The sequence below is a fragment of the Euprymna scolopes genome, chromosome 19 (genome assembly GCF_053919585.1).
Source record: "Euprymna scolopes isolate OS-2025 chromosome 19, ASM5391958v1, whole genome shotgun sequence".
NCBI lineage: Eukaryota > Metazoa > Mollusca > Cephalopoda > Sepiida > Sepiolidae > Euprymna > Euprymna scolopes.
Window position 1 is genome coordinate 54,939,345 of NC_136500.1, and position 25,985 is coordinate 54,965,329.

At 33.5% G+C, this 25,985-nt stretch overlaps 1 protein-coding gene across 1 annotated transcript in view; it reads right to left on the reverse strand.

Annotated features, from left to right (window-relative positions):
- Positions 1 to 2,710: 2,710 nt before the first annotated feature.
- The window catches only part of LOC145303594 (sodium-driven chloride bicarbonate exchanger-like), a 198,012-nt gene continuing 174,737 nt past the window's right edge, over positions 2,711 to 25,985 (reverse strand). The window contains exons 17-19 of the mRNA XM_080145149.1: positions 23,501 to 23,677; positions 6,758 to 6,886; positions 2,711 to 2,971 (exon numbers count right to left, since the gene is read on the reverse strand). Coding sequence (XP_080001275.1) covers positions 2,747 to 2,971; positions 6,758 to 6,886; positions 23,501 to 23,677 — 531 coding nt within the window. The 3' untranslated portion in view covers positions 2,711 to 2,746. The remainder of the gene's footprint in view (positions 2,972 to 6,757; positions 6,887 to 23,500; positions 23,678 to 25,985) is intronic.

Consider the following 25,985-nt stretch of genomic DNA (forward strand, 5'->3'; position numbering starts at 1 on the left):
ATATATATATGGCGATTTTTGTTGTTGTTGATTTTTTTAAACGATAATCCGATCATTAGCGTCTCCAACTTTGGAGAACATGGAAAATATCTTTCCTTAGAAAATCGCCCATATTTTTTTTGGACGTAAATAAATATTTATTTTATTTATAAGTAAAGCAGATTACTTATATACACACACACTTTATATATAATTATACATACATATGTATAATGTATATATATATATATATATATATATATATATATTTCTATATATACATACATAAATGTTTATAAATATATATTTACTAGCAAGTCGCCCGGCGGTACCCAGTCGTAAAATACGCTGAAATATATTTTAATTTATGCAGATTTCATATTTATTATAGAGCCAATTCGGTATCGATTATTATATTGTACCTAATATATAGTCGTGGTTTCAAAAGTTAAAAAAAAAATGACTTGTGTGCCATCAGCTGGAATCGAAACCAAAACGTATAGCTCCCCAGCCTTATCCGTTCGCGTATGACCTAAATGTATAGAAAAACTGCAAGAAAACGTTGTTTAACAAATAACTATTAATTTAATTTAATGCGCAGAAAAAAGTATAGCCGACTTACGCCGGGCCAAGATCAGTGTTTTTTTTTGTCAACTACGCTATATATATATCATTTCAACTCTGTGGTACAAATGTTCAGAGAAGAGTTTGGTAGAGACTTTTTCACACACATCGGTAATGTCTCTCTTTCTCTCTCTCTCACACACATATATAGTGTGTCTGTAAAAATATTTTCTTATACTAGAACGTTTTCAACTTAAATTCTACGCAGTTATGCAGAATGTAGAAACTATGCATAAATGAAATTCAGCATAATAGTGAAATGACAACAGTCATCTAATAAAACACCATAAAAATGAATAAGGCTCGTTTTTCAAAGAATTATGAAACCTTTGTGTAATCGCTGACATATCCATGATTGCGTGTATAAAAAAGTCAGTTCTAATAATTTTTATAAAATGTAGGCTTTTAATATCAATGTCAGAGCGATAAAAAAAACTAAACTCAGGTATATAGATATGTACATTTTATATACAGGGTGTCCGTAAAGTTACTATACAGTCTTATTGTTTTATTGTATTATATTTGTATTAATAGTTAATATATTACAGGGTGTCTGTATAGTAACTTGTAAGACTGTATAGTAACTTTACGGACACCCTGTATATTATATTTATAATATATATATATATATATATATATATATATATATATATATATATATATAACATAACGTAACTTTCTTAAAAACGATCGTTCTGATAAGATTTCTGAACTAAACTGAATGAAGACAGCAGACTTTGTCTACATCATAATACCTTGTGTAAAAATTATATATATGTGTGTATATATATATATATATATATATATAATATATATATATATATATATATATATATATATATATGTATATGTATGTACGTGGAAAAACGGTAGTAATACAAATGGTTTTTACTTACAGGCACAGCAAAACGGATGATGTAATTTCGGTTTCTGTGAACTTTATCATAAACTTTTTCATTTAAGTGCAATCATATTTTTAGAAGGGAGCTTGAATATATACTGATGAAGTTCCCGTACATCGAAACGTCTCGAAGACAACGTTCCATTTTAGTCACGCTGACATTACACACACACACACACACACACACACGCACACACACACACACACACACACACACACCTAAAATAGAGAACCATAAAAATAGAAAAAGATACATAATTTTAGTTTGCACCTAAAGTCACCTGTTAATTTGGCCCAATTAAGAGTGTCCACTATTGCATTCTTAGAGTTTAATGCTTTTCCTTCTAAAATCAAAGATGGTCTAAGACATCCTGAGTGACTTGTTTATTAAACCAAGAGAGAAATATTAATTGATTTTTGACTTGATCTCTCTATCAAAATCATAACATAGCCAATTAAAGACAGTAGATCCTGAACACAATAGGTTTCGATATACTTTTTTACTAAACCTTTTAAGCAATAAAAATACAATTGGCAGTCTTATGTCATATCGGAAATGTATTTTATAAATCTTTCCAATTTTCATACATTTAAAGTTTGTAAATTTACATTTAAAGTATTTATATTTATGTATAGTATTTAAAACATGTTATCTACGGCATATGTATAATACATGATATATAAATGAAAATCAACCCTTTAACAACAAAATAGAACTGATATCTCTAATTGCGTACACACATGCCTATATATTCCTTCACATAGACTTTTATAACAAGAATTTTGTTAAGATAAGTTATATATGTGTGTGTGTATATATATATATATATATATATATATATATATATATATATATATATAGACGAGTTTTAGCAAACAAATTTTTGCATAATTGTGTTTCCTTTTGGTATGTTATGACAAGGATTTCTGTCTTGCACTGAAGTTCGTTGTTAATTGTGACGTTAGAGACGAACGTTCGCGCCAATACTCTATTCGCTTTGTTTAAGAGTGTTGTGAACGATTTATTTTGTGAATTTCCAAAACGGTCGACACAATGCACAAATTTGTTTAGGAAAACTCACCCATTTAAATTAACTCAAGTTGTCATAATTAAACACACATACACATGGGTGCTTATTTCACAGCTTCGTTCATTGATTATGCTATGCAAAATTATTGATCGTTCTTTTTCTTCCGTTTAAGACATTTGTTCTTTTTCGTAATTTGATTTGTCTGCCTTTCTCACAATCTGCTCACATAAATTGCCGCTGATTTTCGATTCTCTTCATTAGACGATTTTCGCGACGAAACAGTTTGTTCAGGACTTCCTTCCTGGAGAAGATTTGGATTGAGAGTATTCTTTGTGGCCAATTTTCCGTTGTATTCTCGAACCAGGTTCGCCTGCTGGTTTGACATTTTCCTATTTAAATCTGTGTTTGAGCCCACAAACGCTGGGTTGTTGATATCCTGGATTAAAAAAGAAAAAAAGAAAACGTACATATTAAAGTAGACATATGAAATGAATTAAGAAAACTTGGACTTTCGTTAAGACTATATTGATTTTAGATCCTGTTGCAGATATTAATATGAATGTACTCACAAGTTTCGAATACCTTTCACTCTCTTTTAATTCAAAGACACTTCCGGCTTCAACGCATATTTCGTAGTACAAAACAATGTATGTTTCTCTCAAGCGCTAAATAAATATTAGTAATGTTTGGGGCTATGACAACAGCATATTATTTCCATTATTTTGACTCTCGAGTATATATCCGACACAGTTAGACACAGTTAATCAACCAAGAACCACATCACTCTATATAACAGCATATAAGATACAAGGCTTCTGAATATTATTTGTAAAAGTGATTTGTCCATCAAAAACGATACTGAACTGGAGTATCTTAAAATGGTGTTGGATGCAGCATATTCTCTATAAAGTTAAAATTAAGCAGTGGAGTGGAAAACTCCCATTAGAAATTAAAAAAAAAATGGCTCATGACGGCCAAAATGAGACAAGGCACGTGCTTTGTTTATTTCTTTCCAAAATAAGTCTTTTATTTGTTCTTTTTATTGTAATTTCAAACACGTTTGCAGGCGAAGGCGATTTTAAAAGTTCAATATATGACTTTTATTTAACAATAGAAAGAAATCATGAATCATGTTATTTGTTGACGTTATATTGCAGTCGAACCGGTTTTAAAACTCTCACTTTTCTAAAAAAAATTACGCGTCCACGCATATTCATAAAGGGTTGAGCCTGCCAGTCGTTTGCTGTTACATTTAAAATACAATACTGGCCAAATGTGACAGAATAATAAAAAAAAATAAACCTGCTACGGAAATAACCCAAAACAGTCGCCAAAAATACACCAAAATCTTCCATCACAAAACACGGGAAGAATAGTCCACCCAGCAGCGTGTCAAATATTTTCTGGATGAACTCACCCAGGACTATATAGATAACGAAGGCTCTATAGACTGGCTTAAAAGAGAATCGTTCCACTATGATTAAAAGAGAATTATAACCGTTGAGTAGTTTCAGCAATAACAGGTGCACATTCTGCCACAGAGAAGAGAGCGTGATCCAGTTGGTATTCAGCTGTAAGGTTCTGCTGGAGGACAGTTGCTGCACAACGCAATAAAAAGAGAGTGTGTAAATATCTCCACTGGAGCATCTGTAAAAAATCGAATATAGCACCAATTCATAGGAACATGTTTACCAGAAAGAACAGTTGAAAATAAGTTGTACACCATTCACTATGATTTATGTAACTTCTTACAACTACATAAATCAACTACAACCTGGATGTCTTCAAGTTCAACATAAACAAGTTCCTGATGAATCACCCCCTTAAGTAGGACACTTTATCAAATCTCCATTACTAACGATTACTACGATATTATCCCATTGATTACTGTACACGCAATAACCCTTATCCCAAGTGGCCTCCGGGCCTTGATAAGTGGTGACTTCCTTGTAAAAAAAAGACGGGGCTATTAAACCTGACATAATGATATGGGACAACTAAGAGGAAGAAGTTAATGTTTTCAATGATGCTGGACTAAACAGAACTAAGATGGAAAAGATAACGAAATACCAAAGTTTTATGTACGACATGAAAAGAAACTGGAATATTATTAAGGCCTTCATCATTCCAGTAATGAGAGGAGCAACCGGACTTATGAAAAAGAATTTAAAAAACAATTCGAGTAATCAAGTGCAAGAGCAATACAAACAATCGCAATTTAAAAATCTCTCTGTTTGAATGTATGAAATAGTGAATGTCTCGCATTCGTTAGTTTAATCTTGAGCTGGAACAAACTGATAAGAAACTAAAAAAAGAACATTGAATTGACGTATTATGATAATATCTGTTATCGTTTCATTCTTATATTTTCGATGTATCGAAGATGAGATATCCTTCACACTTTCTATATATCACAAATAACAATCATTTCATTATTTTGAGGTTTCGTTGTTAGTCATGTTAGTTGGATGTTTAGAAATATTATCGTTATCGTAGTTGTCACTGTCACAATAGTTCGCCAACTATATTCTAAGATCCTCCTGAGTTGGAATTTATATAATGAACTTGGAAATACCGATCTCGGGACGGTAAAATTAATCTCACGAAAAGAACAGTTTTGTATTATTATGAAGATGGAAATCGAGGTATAATTATACAAAATTTTATGCCTAGAATGTTTTTTTCAATTAATGTCAAATAACTATGTATACAACATAATCAGGTTTACATACCGGTTCTCGCTGAATTACCGAAGTTAAAAAAATGTTGAAGCTGGTAAGTGCCAGATGGGTGACCATTTAGGAATAGCGGACTGTATATAGAAGAACTGCAAGAACTTAACGCCGTCATCTCCTCCAACGAAGATATAATGCGATTAGCGATCTCTTGTGAATTTCATACTCCCATGAAACGTTCTCCTTCGGAGGAAGTCGGTTCAACCCACCTAGGTTGAGTGCTGCTTTAGTACAGTAGCATTAATAACTATGAATCTAATTGAATTCAAATCTAATTGATTCCTATATTTTGCACTGTAAAAATCCTTTTCAGTATTCTAAGGAAATTTGGAGAATATTTAAAATGTCAAGGGAATAGATTGTTTTCACTATCCGGCACTTCACTTATATCGTGGCTGACGAAACGAAAACAATTTACTCCTGTGCGTTAAGTAAAGTTTGTTCGAAATCATGAATAGATTTACGAATAATCTAAATAATGTAAAAAAAAATTGATTAATTTAAACAATGTAAAAAAAGTCCGAATAATTAAAATATGCAAAAAAAAAAATTGAATAATTTAAATAATGTAAAAAAAAAATTGAATAATTTAAATAATGTAAAAAAAGTCTGACTAATTAAAATATGCAAAAGAAATTGAATAATTTAAATAATGTAAAAAATGTCCGTATAATTAAAATATGCAGAAAAGTGTGAACAATTCAAATGATGTAAAAAAAGAGTGTCTGAATAATTCAAATAATGTAAAAAAAAAATTGAATAATTTAAATAATGTAAAAAAAATTGAATAATTTAAATAATGTAAAAAAAATTGAATAATTTAAATAATGTAAAAAAATTGAATAATTTAAATAATGTAAAAAAAATTGAATAATTTAAATAATGTAAAAAAAATTGAATAATTCAAATAATGTAAAAAAAATTGAATAATTCAAATAATGTAAAAAATAATTGAATAATTTAAATAATGTAAAAAAAATTGAATAATTTAAATAATGTAAAAAATTGAATAATTCAAATAATGTAAAAATAATTGAATAATTCAAATAATGTAAAAAAAAAATTGAATAATTTAAATAATGTAAAAAAAATTGAATAATTTAAATAATGTAAAAAAAAATTGAATAATTTAAATAATGTAAAAAAAAATTGAATAATTTAAATAATGTAAAAAAAAATTGAATAATTTAAATAATGTAAAAAAAAATTGAATAATTTAAATAATGTAAAAAAATTGAATGATTTAAATAATGTAAAAAAAATTGAATAATTTAAATAATGTAAAAAAAGAGTGTCTGAATAATTCAAATAATGTAAAAAACATGTCAGAATAATTCAGTGTAAAAAAATTAATAATTCAAATAATGTAAAAAAAATGTCAGAATAATTCAGTGTAAAAAAATTAATAATTCAAATAATGTAAAATAATGTCAGAAATGTAAAAAAAAGACGGAATAATTCAAATAATGTAAAAAAGCTTTACTTACACCGTTTTCTTTCAGGTCTTCAGCATCCACATCTTTTTTGAACGATGGTAAAATGCTATCTAACCAATACATTTCCCGATCCGTGAAAATAAGATCCATGGCTTTCCGGACGAAACAAATGGCCACAACCTGTATGAATAACCACAGAACATTTACATATAAAAAATAAATCTAAATGCCAGTGGCGATTCCAGAGCGACTATTATAAAACATTATAAAAAATAAAATAATTATGGAATGCTGAGAATCTGTAATACAAATCTCACCTGTATGTATGTATGTATGTATGTATGTATGCCTAAAATTATCATTTTCTTTGTTGCTAAACACACACCTCCAAACACTCGGGCAACGCCAGGCACCCAGGCTAGTCTATAATATAAATCTCACCTGTCTGTTGCCTAAAACTTTCGACAGAGATGACGGATTTTCATGAGATCGATATCATTTTTAAGTTCGAGCCTTCGGGCGACAATTTCCTCCACCCTCAACTAGGCACTTTTATATCGGCGTATATATTGTAAGGAAAGGTGGCTTTTTCAAAAGTCATCGCCTTTTGTTTTTTCGATTGACTAGCCTCCATTTAGACCTTCGCCACTTCCGGTTTGTCGATGGACGCAACGGCAAAGACGTCATGTTCTTTTCCTCCTTCGCGGTAAAGGTTCGAGTCTGCCTGACTACTACCACTTTATTATTATTATTATTATTATTATTATTATTGCTTACCTCCCTCTCCCAAACATTCGGGCGCCCCAGCTAGTTTAAAATAAAATACAAAGACAAAAATAGACGTCAAAAGAATGTGTCTTAAATCCATCGAGATAAACACGTATACTTTTAGCAACTTCTGCTATTTACGTTGATTGAAATTAGCAGATCATGAAATTCTTACAGCTACGTACCTAGAAGAGGGAGCTATTAAACCTGACATAATGATAGGGGACAAGTAAGAGCAAGAAGTTAGTGTCTTCAATGATGCTGGACTAAACAGAACTAAGATGGAAAAGATAACGAAATACCAAAGTTTTATGTACGACATGAAAAGAAACTGGAATATTATTAAGGTCTTCATCATTCCAGTAATGAGAGGAGCAACCGGACTAATGAAAAAGAATTTCACAAACAACTCGACAAATATACTCGGTGAATCAAGTGCAAAAGAACCAATTTAGTTCAATTTAAACGAATATAAAATGCTTAAAATTTATTGTTGTAGCAGCCATTATTGTTGTGGCAGTCCACGAGATAAAAGATGGAGTCTTGTTATTTATGTGCGATGACCTTAGTTCATTATTTTGCATCGAGTAGAAACTGTCCTTCACGAGAATTTGTAAAATTGACGTCACAAGTTGGTTATATTATCAAGATTTGTCTTGGAAAATTGTGAGTACAATTCAAGAGTCGAACTTTTGATACTTTTTGTGCGCGTTTGAAACTTTTACTACTACATTTTTATAGATAGGAATTAATGATCTATATATAAATATGATAGCGTGTGTTATTTTGTGTCACTCTTACACCTTTTTTCTTCCGAGTGACTGTCATTTAATTTTCATGACCCTCTCTTTGTGGTACCGCAAGATGGGGTGACTTTGACCACCCGGGGTGACTTTGAGCCATTAAAATAAAAAAAAGTAAATGTGTAAATAACTCTGCCGCAAATATTTGCTGCTGCGCCACTACGCGTCTGTAAAATTATGAAATCGTATAGGACCTGGGAATTATATTTAAAATTCAAAGATCATATATTACTTACTCATTATTATTTTAATTTATATTTATTTTAAAGGATCAAAGTCACCCAGGATTGCCAGTGTCACACCAGTTTACGGTAATAAATAATCTTACCAAGAATTCTTCATAAGGTTTTGTTTCAGTTTCGATTATAGCTGATGGCACTCGAGCCATCTATTATTTCTTTAAATACTTTTACAAGGAATTCTTCATAAGTTTTGGTTTTGTTTTCGATTATAGCTAAAAGGAGCTCCAGTTATATGTATAGACGCACATATATTTCCTTTATAAATTTTGGTTTCGATTCAAGCTGATGCATCCAAGTTATATGGATATATATTTTTTTATTTTTGAAATCACAACTTTATAATATAAAAGAATCGATAAAAATCAACACTATAATATATACGAAATCTGCATAAATTAAAATAATATATTTAAGCGTATTTTACGGGCTATGCCGGGAATTCCTACTAGCTTAGATAAATACTTTTGCAGTTTTGACAATAGCTACAATATCAGGTCATCTCCATTTACGCTGAACATCCACAAAGCCACCATCAATAAATTACATATGAAAGAGTCCGCTGTGGAATTTCCACAGGTTCCACTAGTTTGTAATATTTGAATTATTCAAACTACTATTTTTTCTTGCTTGTTATTTTCACACCGTTTCTATCCGACATTACCTCCAACTTTCTTCATATGCATCGTTGAACTTGGAAGTTCGGCATAAATATTCCCGAGTTTGAAAAGATGTACCTAAAGAAAAACGCAAGTCATATCGGATTAAACCTTGCAAATATAACAGATGTGAATGCTAATTCGAATATAACAGATGTGAATGCTAATTCGAATATAACAGATGTGAATGCTAATTCGAATATAACGGATGTGAATGTTAATTCGAATATAACGGATGTGAATGTTAATTCGAATAATTTGAATAATGTTATATCCCTAAAACATGTTTGTCTAAACGGTTCGAGTTTTCTCGTTGATTGTGTCATTGATCCGGTAAATTAATTCATTTTATTTTTATTTTTTAATCAAAGGAACCTCACTAATAAAAAGATTAGATTAATTTCCCCAATTTTAAAATGCAACAAGTTTATGCACGAGAATCTTTAAACAGTGAACTATATTTTCATTCCCAAATAGTTTATATTTGTATTTTATTGTGTGAAAACAAGATTAGATAATTTCAGATTTAACGTTAAGTAAATTTGTTTCAAGCTTTATAATAGACAATGATTTAGCTATACACATATTGCACAACTTGGAGCAAGGTTTCCATGAGTTAAGTGCTTTCTCTCCTCGGTCTTTCGATCCTCTGTAGCAACTATGTAGACTGCCGTGCATTTATGACTATGAATTGGTGAAGAAGTCAGATATAAACGGAAGTTTATTTGTACAAAATATGGCTTGGTTACAGAAAGGTATGTGAATACTATTTATGATTTCCTCGTTGTCATTGTTTTGGCATATGCTATGTTTTGGGATAAAATATGCTTGAAGGACCCACAACTAGAGATTTTAATAAAGAACTAGACTTAAACTCTGCTAAAGGTTGATTCCATAGATAATCCAAACTTTCATTTAATACAATCGTTATTGAAAGTAAAAAAATTCTCATAATTGGGCTGGTCAATATCTGCCCAATTTTATGGTTCCTGATAAAGTGCAGATACGGATCTAATTTGATTACCCCGATCATTTTTTTTCTTCTCTACAACGTTTTTTTCTCTCTCACAGATGTAATGCTGCTAATCGCGGTCTTTTTTTTAAATAAATACTATTAAGGAATGTATGCTTTAGAATTGTCTGATCGATTTCCTGCTTCCTTTGTTCCAGCTCGTTTGACTCGCTGGTCTAGTTTCATCAGTTTGTTGTTTTAATACCTTATTGTAATCCAGGTTCCAATTCCAGTAGCTTTTTCTAAGAAACACAAGCTTGTGGATTTACCTACAAGTATAGTCATTTCGAGTCATAGGGGCATGTTCGTAAAATATGATGCATATATATGGAATTCAGGACGGCTACCCCCAAAATACCGTTCATGGAATTAAAAAAAACTAACTTCGCAATCCTTTCGGCAATCCAACGAGATTTGATACAAATAAATGTTAACCTTTGTTTGATTCATCTAAAAAGTCGTAGTCATAAGTATCAAGTAGTTTTTATTTTATCAATCAACGAAAAGAACACCTGAATACGACGTGCAAAATTATCTATAGCTCAAACACAATACTCTCTTGATATGGCACTGATTTCTTTTACTTGGGAATCACCATTTATCAAGGCCCGAAGGCCACTCGATGATAAGGGTTAATGAATATAAGTATCGTAGTAATCGTTTATGTTGTAAATTAAATAGAATTTGATCATGAGGACGGCTCAACAAGAACTTGTTTACATTCGATTTAAAGGCTACCATGTTGTATTCAACTAGGAAGCAGGCCAGTGGAACAGTATTCGTTAGGCGGGCAGTTCTAGGAAAGAAACTTTGTTCATGGAATCTGCTTATAGATTTAGGCACAGTTAGAGCGTGGGGGATATCGCATACTGTGTTTATAGCTAGTGTTTTTTTGTGTGAAAGTTTGGCAAGGGGAGGATAGATTAGATTTCAGTCGATTTGAGATGTGATGGCCTCCTTCAGTTCAGCAGTCATCTGGGGATTGTGTTAATGGAAATTGCGGTTGAGAGAATCTCACAGATAAAAACATCTGGAAGGCAAGGTTTTAAAAGCGTGGAGCCTATAAAGTATGACCGTTTTACTTATGAGAGGTCACTAAAATGCTTTCATATTAATAAATGGTGCTAAATCCAAAACTTTTGTGTATTTATAACTGGAATTTGATGGACATGCTATATGTTAGATAAGAAGGACTGTCCCCTTCTCTTGTAAGTAAGAAGGCAGACTAGATAAGTGAAAATGATATTAGGAAAAGGCTAGAATCGAATCCTGTAGGCAAGTGTTAAAAGATAATGGAAATTGAAATCCCAGGAATGCAGCCTATTGTTAATTCTTTTAGAAATAACTAAATATTATTTATGTCGAAAAAAAGTAGCGATTGTCCATTCTTTTAGAATAACTGAATATTAAATATGTCAGCTAAAAGAATGGACAACGCGAGTTAAAAAATATTGTTTAAAAATAGGTTAGATATTAAACAATTAAAATTGAGAATTCTTTTTTTGCCAAAAGTGTGTTTTGGACAGACATGTGTAAATCCACGTGAAAGTTAGTCACGTTGAGAACCATACTTCTGATGTCATAACCAAAAGACATTTCTCAGTATATAAATCGAGGGTTCGAAGTTAAGAGGATCAGATAATCGGAGCAAATCACACACAGTGATAATCAGTTGGAAACTGTGAGCCCCTTAGAGGCGAAAGGAGAAGAGAAGACCATGTAGTCGAAAAGACTTGAATTCCTGACATCATCAATTGGCCGGTTGAAGAATAAAGAAATCATTAATAATTTTGTAATTGTTGTCTTCGTGTCGTCTTTACAACCGAAAAGGTAAATGTGTTTTGTATATTCACCTATAAACGAACTCTTGCAAGTAATGTGCCTCCTTCATCATCAGTAATGTATCTCCCCTCTATATATGTTAAGAACTGTTGCATCATATCTTCCAGTCTGTATTAATATGAAGTCACCAAAAATCATCCCAGTCTGTTATAAATGTCCCCCTCAGTATTATGATCATCGTCGTTATCATCTCCGTTATACATGTCTCCGACATGAACCCGTCATCTCTTTCAATATGTACCCGCTACACAACATATATACGATTCCATCGTTGACATTGCTTTTGACGTACGATGGGTTTTAGTATAAAATAGGCACGAGGGATCCATTACAGGAGATTCTAAAAACGAAACAGACTAAAAAAGCCAATTCCATAGATAATCTAAAATTTCATCAATAACAATCTTTGACGAAAATAAAATGACATTGGTTTCGAATTAAGCAGCATTATTTTATAGTCTACGTTTTCGCTACGCTTGCCTTAAGTAAATATAAACATTTTTAAATATCCATGCGTAACGAATTTTCATATCGTGGTGAAACGGATTTACTTTTCGTGTTATATTTGAGTTCGCTATTACAATATGTCGACGCACATCGGTTTTCTTTTTAACAATCGCTCTATTAATTTTTGTCGCACGATGAGAAATATAGTTTTAACAGTTGTAATTTAAAATTTCTGACTGTCACTTCCATTAAAGATATCTAACAGAGAAGGCCACACTTGAAATGTTTCTTTTGTTAATGGCCGAAAGTAAAATATCCGAATGTGTTGTTATGATGGCATGTAGACAGGAAGTGTCACCCGCCAACCTGATTACGCAGCAAACGTTTTCTGGATGTTAGTTTTTCGCAAGTTATCTAAATTTTGTAATCCACAATCATACAAGAGCAATATATGTATAGGTGCGCAACGGTAACGCTAAGAGGGTGGGTGGGGATGAGAAACAGTTGTATGTGTGCCTAGTGTTTCACGAAATTTCCATGAAGAGAGCTTCTTTGTAAAAGCTTCACATTTGTGGAAACATTATCACACGGCTGCTTCCCTGCGGTGGTATTTAAACTCGGTGCAAACAGAATCTTCTCATAAGTAATCAAACAGCTAACTCTATTTAAAAATTTCAATCCCCCCCAATGAGGTTTTCATCTCTCATGTTTAGCTAGAGTGGCTACGATCCTTGCTAATTGGAGACTCAACAAAAATGATCTTAAAAAATTGTTTCTCAGTGTTTTGTGAATTCGAAAGAAAAGTGGCAATTTACTTTACTTATTTTCAATTGCATATCCAGGACAGCAAGAGACTTTTTTTTTTTTTTTTTTTTTTGAGAATCAGTTTTCGTCTTTTTCCGGTCTTACTATTAGTTAATCGACAGAGTCACCTTTTTTTTTTTTTTTTTTTTTTTTTTTTTTTTTTTTTTTTTTTGCTACGAACGTCACGTCCGTTCTTCTTTCTAACTATGAGGTTCTTATGTGCCCGACACAGACTGTCGCATTTGAGGTCACATGCTTGACCTTTTCGACCGAATTACTTGAACATTAGAATTACGTAAATCGTTAAAGAGAGCGCAATGAAGTAATAGTGACCTGAAAATGTCAAACGCACTACTTTATTTGGGAGAAGATTGAATAACTACGCGGAAACACTTATAATGCACCAGTACATTGATTATTATTATTATTGTTATTATTATTGTTATTATTATTATTATTATTATTATTATTATTATTATTATTATTCTGTTTGAATGTATTAGTTAGTTATGTATTTATTATTACTATTGTTGTCTGGTTAGTGCTCTATTTCCTCGGTCTTTACATCCTCCTTGAACCTCACTTATTTGGTGTGGTGTCAGTTTATGGTGACACACGAAAAAAAGGCTGTGGAAGACAGGAGTGCAGTGGGGTTTACTTACAACCATACAAATATACAGCAATACGACTATACAATTATACAACCATACAAATATACAACAATACAACTATGCAACTTACAACTATACAAATATACAATTATACAACAATACAACAATACAAATATACAACTATACAACTATACAATATACAACTATACAATTATACAATTATACAACTATACAAATATATAACTATACAAATATATAACTATACAAATATACAACTATACAAATATACAACTATACAAATATACAACTATACAATTATACAACAATATAACTATACAATTATATAACTATACAAATATACAACTATACAATCATACAATTATACAACTATACAAATATACAACTATACAAATATACAACTATACAATTATACAACTATACAATTATACAACTATACAATTATACAACTATACAATTATACAACTATACAAATATATAACTATACAAATATACAACTATACAATTATACAACAATAAAACTATACAAATGTACAACTATACAATTATACAGCTATACAATTATACAACAATACAACTATACAATTATACAAAAATACAACTATACAATTATACAACTATACAATTATACAACTATACAAATAGACAACTATACAATTATACAATTATACAACTATACAAATATACAATTATACAACAATACAACTATACAATTATACAACTATACAAATATACAACAATACAACAATACAACTATACAATTATACAACTATACAACTATACAACAATACAACAATACAACTATACAATTATACAACTATACAAATATACAATTATACAATTATACAAATATACAATTATACAAGGATACAACTATACAACAATACAACAATACAACAATACAATTATACAACTACACAGCAATACAACTATACAATTATACAACTATACAACTATACAAATATACAACAATACAACAATACAACTATGCAACAATACAACTATACAATTATAAAACTATACAACTATACAAATATACAACAATACAACTATGCAACAATACAACAATAAAACAATACAATTATACAACTATACAATTATACAACTATACAATTATACAAATATACAACAATACAACAATACAATTATACAACTATACAAATATACAATTATACAAATATACAACTATACAACAATACAACAATAAAACAATACAACAATAAAACAATACAATTATACAACTATACAGTTTCAATTTTCATGATTCTGTGTGATGTTTCTTTATGTTTTGGATCTTCAGCAGTTTATATATGTCCGGCTTGTGCCTCTAACTCACGTGTATTAGTCTCTGCATTCAAGGGGTTGCCTTAATATTGCAGCCGTTTTCATTATCTTTATTCGCTGTATCTTCTCACCCATTTCTCTGATTCAAATCTCTCACATTCTTTTTTAATAGCTTTGCAGTATTGTTCCTAGTGCTCCTACTATTAGTAGTATTGTCTTGACTTTTTCATCTTCCATATCCCTTTGAGCTTTTTGGCCAGTTCCGTGTATTTGCTCAGTTTCTCTGCCTCCTTGATCTTCACTCTGTAGTCTGTTGGAACGGCAAAGTCTACAACCTGGCAGAACTTTTATTTCTTGTTAGCTCTTATGACATCTGGTCTTCTTGCTTGGATGGGTTTATCCGTTTATACCCATTCCCATAGAATTTTGTGACTTTCATTCTCAAGTATTGCTGCCAGTTTGTGCTTGTACCATTTATCAGTGTTCAAGATGCATTTGTTTGCATAATTCCCACTTGATCGTGTCTATTTTTATATTGTTTGAAGGGAGAATTATTATTATTATTATTATTATTATTATTATTATTATTATTATTATTATTATTATTATTTATTATTATATCAAGTCGTCTGGAAAGACAATTGAAAAAACTACAACTCCCCGATGTCTTAGGCGGCCTTCAGGCCTCTGCAATTATAGGTACCACCAACATTCTTACGAAAACCCTTGATCTTTGAAGCTCCTGGTTTGAAGCCTGGATTAAGAGAAATCCTCTGGAAATGAATCCCATCCCTTTCCAGAGAGACGTTGATAAACGAAATTAGAATCATTATTGTTGTTATTATTATTATTATTTTTATTATTATTTTTATTATTTTTACTCACTAGGAGTTTTCACACAGGTAATCATCAATGATTACTCACTGATAATAACCGGTGGTGTTTCTCTAGATTTTCAGTACTCTCTACCTCTTTCGACAACCTTTACAAATAAATTTGCGTTATCGTAATAGCCTCTTGTCATTGATTTCTCACTGGCAATAAATATTGGCCTCCGCTGGAATTCGGGTGGTATTAAGCCTCTCTAAAGTCTCAGCCCTCACCGTACTTTTCCAATGGAGGACTGGTTAGAGCTTTCTTTCCTCGATATTTTCATCCTTCTTGACTCTTCTGTGGTACCAGTGATTAAAAAAAAATATTTATGAGAGAGGCATAGTTAACTTAACATTTTACGTTTTCCCCGGTTTTATTGGTTTTCTATGGGAGAGTTCTCCTTTCGTTTTATTTCTATTGCAGCATTCCAGTTGTTCGTAGTTCACGTGCGTTTCTTTCCATAAGATTTCAGCTGGTTTTATTATTACTATCCGTTATATTTTCTATTAGTGTTATTAGTACTATTACTAGTTTTCTTCTTATTTTTATTGTGATTAATATTACTATAATAATAATAATAATAATAATAATAATAATAATAATAATAATGATAATAATAATAATTATTATTAGTAGTAGTAAAAGTAGCAGTATAGTTACTACTGTTATTATTATTCTTATTATTATTACTAGTAACAGTTTTGTTATTATAATTAATACCAAGGTGCCATCAGCTAGAATCAAAATCAAAACATTTAGCTCCCCAGCCTCATCTCCTACCGATGTAGCTATCAAGAGATAGGTAAGAAAGATTAAATATTAAACGACTAAAAAAAAATTAATTGAATTTGCGCATGCGCAAAAAGAAGTAAAAATATGTCGGTAAGTTGAAATGAACAAGTTTGCGTTTCAACTTATATATGTACATACTTCTGTACGCGTTATTCATTCTGACAAATATTTGACTCATTATAAACCATTCTTGGTGTATACTTACGCTTTTCTGGTTATTTCAGTACTATGTGATCAATAGTTTAAGAATTTATCGGTTAAATATTTACAGACAGACACATTCATACGTATTTATTTATATAGATTGTTTTTAATAGCAGTATTGTTATTAGTAGATATTAATACTACTAGTACTGCAGATACTACTAGTACTAGCAGTATTGTTATCATTACCGTTATTATTATCATTGCTGCTGTTACTGTTATTGTGGAAGTTCTCATACAGATAATTTTCAATAATTAACCACTGATAACAACCGATGATTTTTCCCGGAGTTTTAGTGATAGTAAGTCTTCCTAGATTCCCAGTACTTTTCACCTCTTCTAGTGGGGATCAGGTTAATGTTTCCATTCTTCGTTTTTTTTTATTATGTTGAATGTCGCTGACTGGTTGTTTTTATTGAGGTGGTTAACGACTTCTCAGTTTATCACTGGCTAAAGCAATATGCACATTATGCACAGGAAACTAATTGGTCTGTACTGAAATGCAGAAGGCCGATCTCCCTCGTTTTTAAATACTGGGCAGACTATCGAGGTTTTCCAAGGTGTTGGAAAGTATTTTTCGTATAGGCAACGATTGAACAACTTTGTTAGTATTCGAGCTAGTTCCGGCTGTAGCTTTTTATCAAATGATAATTAGGATATTTTCAGGACCAGTTGCTTTGGTGAGATCAAGGTTCTTGATAAGATTGGAGACATCTCGGAGATATGTATGGATGTCGCACAAAGTATTGTAAAACAGACACAGAAATGCAACCTTGAGTCGATTGGACAGGGATTAGAGCTTGGTTGATAGTGAGTGACCAATTATATTAGATACTAATTTTGGACTTTATCTAAGAGGGAGAGATTAGATGTAACAATAATACGCCATACATGAGCGAGGATAGCCTTGTAGATATGTAGAATACTAATAGGCGTGAGAGACTTTCTAACATTGCAGAGGTACTCCACTTTTCTTGCAACAGTCTTGGCAATATCTTCTATATCTTTGTTCCAATTCATGTTACCTTGTGCCGATGTTATTCCGATGTTTGAGCGTTGGACTCTCGGGCACAGTGTTATCAGCCATGTCAATCGGTGGTTGTTAAAGCAAAAGAGATTTGTTTTAGTAAAGTATAAAATGTCATCATCCTTTTCTGTCCACATTTCGCTACAGACTGAGTGTAATTTTCTAAGGATTCGACTATTGCCTTGTATATGTGCGCGCCTATGTTTCCTACAAGTCAAAAGTAGAGCATCATCAAATATACCCATCACTGACACAATTGCATCAGAGAGGCCGTTTATGAAAATCGATAACAACCTAAATCTTTGTTTTGGATGGGAAGGATGTAAATATATTAATTATATTAAATATTATATATTATAATATATATATATGTGTCTAGCACTACTATTCGAATTAAGTTTTATTAGAAAACCTTTGTGACATACCTTGCGAAAGGCTTGAGATATATCAAGCGCTACAACCCCAGTTCCACCTGACTTGTCAAGTGTACGGTATATGTGTTCGGATATGACCGCTAGGATATCGCATACTGATTATCAGGTGGGCTTTCCTGAGGCCACAATCCTAGTAAATGGAGGGCCAGCTGATGGTCTACTTGTATTGCATGTCTAGTATTCTGCATAACCACTTGTCCCGCACCCCTACCTAAACTGAAACTCTAAAAAAAAAACAAAAAAAAAAACAATGACAGTAAAATCTAAAATTAGGCTTAAACAAGGACAAAACTCAAACAAAACCAAATTGCCTCCTCCCTTAAGGCTTACATTTACGAACATCCGTGGGCTTAGAACTAATTTAAATTACGTTGAAACTTTTCTCCTAACAAACACCCCGGATATATTAGCACTGTGAGACTAACCTACACTCCTCCATCCTCTTTAACTACTTTAATATGCCCGGATATCTCCCACTCTGCCGTAAGGACTCTGACAGACATATGCACGGGCTTGGAGTCTATATTCGAAACACCTTCCAGCAAGAACAACACGCATCACTGTTAGATCTGTTTCTGACCACAGTCCCTGATGATTGCGTTACGAATGCCCACAACCCACTTGGAAATGCTGATCATGTAGTGATAATAGTTGAAATCGCACTAAACTCTAGAGCCAAAACGGAAGAGCCATTACTCAAAACAACGAGATATCATAAAAAGGCTGACTGGGAAGCCAGCAGGGATCTCATCAGAGACGCCCCATGGCGAAATATCTTCCCACTTCCTGCTGTTTCGTGCGCACACGAAACCACTGAATGGTTCAAAACAGCAATTGAAGCACATGTTCCTAGGCGGAAATTTTATAGCAAGCTCCACTCTCCCCAATGGTTAACTTCCACATGTGCAGCTGCCATCGCGCAAAGGCAGCATGCACATCGCAGATTTATCCGACATAAATCCAGTTCAAACAGACAGAAGTATATAGAAGCCAGAAATAACAGTAAGAAAGAAATAGCGATAGCTAAGAGAGAATTTACTGAAACCACCAAAAAAAAAAAAAACGCATTGACGCACAGAAATTAGTAACCCGTGACTTTTGGAAAATCTATAACAGTGTAGTAAATAATGGGCAATCAACAATTCCCCCACTATCCAACAATCATGAGGTTGTTTGCTCAGCAACCGAGAAGGCTAACATGCTTGTCAGTCGGTTCGCCTCCAACTTCACACTGGACCTTGCAAACCACCCCCTACCTGACTTTCCTTTGCAGACAGACGCCACACGGAAATCACCCCATCTCAGGTGCATGCCATCATAAAAAATCTTGACACTTCAAAAACATGTGGACCTGATCTCATCCCGTCTGTGCTATTAAAAAAGTGCTTCGCCGAAGTAGCGCCGGTTCTCTCCAAACTTTACAACAAATGCCTTAATGAATCTTGCTTTCCTGCCTGCTGGAAAACTGCTTCTGTGGTACCAGCTTTCAAGAATTCTGGTGAAAGAACGGACCCAGTAAATTACCACCCCATTAGCCTTCTACCACTTTTCGCCAAAATATGTGAGTCCATTATTAACCAAGCTCTAGTCTATCACCTTACAGATGCTAAACGTCTGACCAACCAACAATATTGATTTAGGCAATCCCGTTCCACGGCAGACATCCTAACTTTAATCTCTGAACGTATATACCATTCACTGGACAAAGCAGGGGAGGGTAGAGCGGTAGCTCTAGATATATCTAAGTCTTTTGACTGGGTACGGCATGAAGGTCTTCTCTGGAAAATCAGATCATAAGGTATCACTGGAAGAATCTTTAACATAATTAAATCCTACTTAGATAATAGAAAAATCCAGGTTGTCATCGATGATCCAAACAAAATGATATAAATGCGGGAGTGCCTCAGGGGTCTATCCTTGGACCTCTATTATTTCTAATATTCATAAATGACCTCCCTGACAAAATTGTCTGTGAGATGGGTATATATGCTGATGACACCACTCTCTATAGCCGACACGACAGGAAAACAAATGAACACATATCCAGAGAAATGGCAAAAACACTAGAGGATGACCTCTGATCTGTAGTGGAATGGGGACAAAAATGGATGGTCACATTCAATGCTGCTAAGACTAAACTTGTTTCCTTCAATAACTACAAGAAACCTTCTCTACCAATAGCAATGGCCAAGACTCTTTATCTGAAAACACATCCTTTAAACTCCTCGGCCTAACGTTCACAGGAAACATGAGTTGGAAAAATTACATTGAGAGCATTGCTAGAACCGCTGCGAAGAAGGTAGGTTCTCTCTATCGTGCTATAAAGCTACTAACGCCCGAAAATATCCTGTACCTCTATAAGGCGACCATTCGCCCATGTATGGAGTATTGTTGTCATATTTGGGCTTGTGCATCTGCTACTAGTCTCCCACTCCTAGATAGGGTTAAAAAAAGAGTCGCCAAACTAATAGGTCCTGAACTGTCATCTAAGCTTCAGCCTCTGTCCCATCGATGTAATGTAGCACCCCTCTGCCTGTTCTACAAGTATTTCAATCGTGAATGCTCTAACGAACTGCAAGCACTTGTGCCACTCGACGTAAGTACCCCCCGACAAACCCGACAAGCAGCAAAATCCCACCCCTTCACAGTTGAGATCCCTAGATGTAAGAGAGCCTTCTACTCCAGTAGTTTCTTCCTCAGAACCGCTGTACTTTGGAATTCCCTTCCGAGTTCCTGCTTTCTCAACTGTACTGATATGCAGAAGTTCAAGTGTAACGTGAACCGACATCTTGCTGCCTAACTCCCTACATAGTACTCCTGTAGCTTATGTCTCTGATAGTAGCCACCTAAACCAAAGTGGCAATGTACCTTGTTTGGGGTGAAATTGCAATAAAAAAAGAAAGAAAGTAGTTTAGCATTATGAGGTTGCCGACTGTTGATATATCAATCAAAGATTCGAAGATTTTAGCGAAGGAGTAAACTGATAGAGTAATAACTTTGAAGGTCAGTTCTATCACCAGAATTCTGAAAGTCTGGAACCACAGAGGCAATGTTTCAGTTACCAGTAAAACAATATCCAACAGAACATTTGTAGAGTTTTAAGAGGATAGAGGCCAGTCCAATAAAACATTTTTATTACTATTGCTGGGATAAGACCAGCCCCACCTGATTTGTAGGTGTCAAGTTTTTTTTATGATGTTTCAGACATGGGAAAAGAGTTTACGTTAGGGTTAGGCAATCAAATATGGCTTCAATCCGGAATGGAAATTTTGAAAATGAATGAAAATGAATGATAATGAATGAAAATGAATGGTTTGTGGAATCAAAAGTGAGATTCAAGCACAAAACAAATAGTTCGACCGCATTAGTTGTTGTTCCAACGGCATCATTGTAGTTCGATGGTCAGAGAAGTATTCATTACTTACAGTTCCTCATACTATTATATCTTTTCCAGAAATCCCGGATTCCTAGTTTCTGTGACTCAATGCGTTTTCTTTAATTTCTTGAATTGTCTATTTTTAGTTGACTTATGGCGGTTGATTTGGCGGAATGCGTGTTACAACAGAACAATAACAGCTGCAAATTTCGAGATGAACCATTGGAAATAGTGGGACTTGCTGAGTAATTTACGCATGGAGACTCATTCGGTTTGCTTAGTTGCGCATTAATCAGCAGAGGGTGGTTTTACTTCATGGGGTGCCTTTGATGTGATCTCTGATGGATTTCCAATTATTCCGTTTGAAATATCTTCTCATTTCAAGAAGCTTCTGATCGGCTTTGGGACTAAACTTTAAGGTGATATTATTATCACAAGGCGGTCAACGTTCCCCAGAAGACATTGAGTATTCGTTGCACAAGTTTTGGGGTGTAAGGCCAAGGATAGGTAGAGAAGTAAGACTTGCTGATCTTCACGATCTGGGAGGCGGGTCGAGAAAGTGACAGGAACTGTGCAATGCACAAATATACATGCATTTACTAGTTGCGTCTGTATAGCTTGACAATTAAAGCAAATCATGGTGGGGACATTGAAATCCCAAAATACATGTGGGCTCTCGGACCATGTAGCATATTCCAGTTTATCATTTCCAGTAATGATAGCGAGTAATCAATGAAAAAAGTAAAAACTGCCTAGCGAATATACTTGGTGAACCAAGTGGTAACCAACGCTTGAATCCTCACCTCTTCAGTAAGAATGAATGGTTCTCCTCTCAAGGAAGTCATCTCCTTTGATAAACTTCTAGGACTGACTTTCATTCGAGACTTAAAATGGAAGTCTTATATAGAATCTATTGCTAAGGTTGCTGGAAATATTGTTGGATAATTCTAGTTCTTCAGAAAGTATATCATTCCTAACGCAATTTTCCACCTGTATAACATCCAGATACGTCTTAAGATAGAGTATTGCTATTATATCTGGGGTGTTGCCGCCTGGGACACTCTTTCTTGTCTAGAGAAAGTACAAATTCAACCCCGCAATTTAGTAGATGGGTAATTTCTTTTCGTACCTAAGACCTCTTAACACATAATAGATTTTGCCAGCCACTCTCTACTGTATCGTCAAGTTAATGGTTGCTAGTTGACTAAGCTCCTATCCTTGGTTATTTCCTGCAAAACATTCACAGCAATACATCATCTTTCTACGACAACAGTAAATAACTTTTCTTTCGTATCTCTCTTTACTAAATAAAAAGTAAATAAATAAATAAATGAAAAACAAAACAAAACAAAAACACCATCCCATCTGTGTAACAAAATATCACGAGTTTGCTGCCATACTAACAACATGTTCGCTTTAAATTTAATCTAAACAAATACTTGTTGAGTTCCTATTAAGTAACTTCCTATTCATTGTTTCTAATCCTCCTGTGCTGGTGATCATTGTCCAACTGACGATCTTTTTAACGCCTATCCTCGAGTGGACCAGGGCCCTGATAAGCGATAACCCAATAGTAAAAAACATTAAAAAATGATACTCACCATCAATGGGAAAAGTATTGAAATTGATTTGATGCTTTTGACGACCCACAGAACAATTAGACACACGATTTGAATGCCAGTGTATATGTGCACTCTCTTCACTGCCACGTGACGAAGGTATTGGTGATCGGGTTGATGTTTGACGGGTTGAAACATTATAAATGTTCGATCAATTAACTGAAAACAATATTAATAAAAGCCGGTTAAATACACATTAAAATACTTAATTACGAAAATCTAAGACGGCAAAACATTAGGTTATTATTTTTAAAAGTAATCTTTTTAGTATTGGAAATGTATTTTTTTTTCTCCCTTTTTAAAACGATTACTTTTTAAAATAATTTTAAAAAATCTAGTTGATGAACTTTGTTTGAGATGTAATTGTTTAAATAACGCCTTATTTACTTGTACTTACATTGGTTCTCGCCAAATCACCGAAGATAAGCAACGTTAATCCTGGCCAGTACCAGATGGGTGATTATTTGGGAAGGCGAGGCGCTGTATGTACCGCGAGGTAAAAATACCAGGCTGGGAACCTGGCGCAGTCTATCCTTCTCTCGAGGGTAGATGGGCCTCTCTTAAGCCGTGGTAGGCAACCCATCTAGTGATGGCGTCTCGATAAAAATACACTTGATAGCCCTGGCGAAGCATCAAGTATTTCCAGTCATGAGAAAAAACGTGAAAGATTCTGAGGAATTTGTTCACGTTTCACCTACTGGCATTGGATGACAAATTTCTTCCTTTCATTTCTACTTGTGTCTGAAGATACTGACTTCTTGATATTAAATGCACTAAACATTGATGTTATTGATTTTTCTTTTCCCCTTTTCATCAATTATGTCTTGCAAAAGTTAAAAACGCAACCAACAATTTTCATCTACAAAACAACAAAACCAAACATCATGAATAAATATACTGAGATATAAAGTGTTTGAAGCATAAACAGTTTTTTCCTAAATTATTGGATTGGACATCAAATAAAATGTCCGTTTCACTAAAACAAAGCAACCAAACAAAACATCATGTATAAATATCTGAAGATATAAAGAACCCAACACCTGGTATTTCTAAATTATCACTTTGTAGCTACAGTGGAGGAAAGTGTCTAAAAATAGTGTTAAAAGCGTAACATTTCACGTAATGTTAGAAGTAAAAAAAGAAATTTTTCATTAGAAGGTAAGTTAGAGTAGAACTAAAACGACGTGTATAGGAAGATGTGCCATGAACTAGAAGTGCGCAATGACACGTAGCGATTAAGAAAGCTGAATGGTTTCGGACATTGTTTTTCTTCAAAGCTTTGTCCTTGTTCAACAACCCAGTCATACGAAGCGGACGATGGAATGCTCACTCAATGCTTAAAAAAAATCAAGAAGAATGACGCAATTGAGATTATTGCCACTACAAAGACACAGAAACTCTGATTGCTACATCGTCACTACGATAAACTTTATAGCTAGACGTAACTATTCGTTGAGCAAGTTGTTGTCAACGAGCTGTTTTCTGTCTGTTTCATTTTTTGTCCATTTATGCCTAAACTCTTTTTGTCTTTTTTTGTTATTACGAAATGTTTAGATTCACATTCCATGATCTGAGTTTTCTTTCTTTTAATCACGAAATATAAATAGTAGATACGAAATAAACGTTAAAAAACAACAACAAAAAACAACAACAAAAAACAAAAGACAATATTATTGCATGTCGTCATATTTTCTCTTTTCAGGTTTGATTTTTTAAAGAGAGAGAAAGATAGATATCTCCCTCCCACGGTGGGATGATGTGACACAAGAGTCGGTAAGTGGGACTGAAAAGCCGGCGCCCTAAAGGAAAATCGCTCTGGCCTACAAAATTCCTGAGCAACCCAGTCGGCATTCAGCGGCAAGGGCTCGTAGGGCAATTAGCAATTCTTCTGAAGGGGAGAAGTTGATGCCTAGTGTGGCGGACCTCTTAGAACTGCACTGGATCAAAGTCATACTTCAGTCAACAGGGGAAAAGCATTTAAAAATGGCTAAGACTCTATTGGCATTGAAGAGACAGAGATGGATAGATAGATGGATTGAGAGAGAGAGAGAGAGAGAGAGAGAGGGAGAGAGAGAGAGAGACGGACAGACAGACAGACAAACAGTATGTATGTTCATGTGAATCTGTAGGCGTTTCAGTCTGTTGCTGTGACGAAAGTCATTGTTGAAAACTGAGACGTGTTCAGTTTCCTATTGCAGCACCGGAAAGGTCCGGTAGGAGACATTCTTTTTGTGAACGATATGAACCCGACAAAAACAGAAGAGGAAGCCCACTACTTTGTAATTTGTGAAACTAGGACGTGTTGAAGCAATGGGATCATACAGTGTACACTAGGAAGCTGGCGTTATCCCGGTTGATCTTTGAAAATTACCGACATCCGCTTTTGAGAAGACTGCCCTCTTTAACATCTGCAGTTATATGTGTATATTATTTTGGAGGTAGTGAATTGCTTACAGGTCAGGGGGGT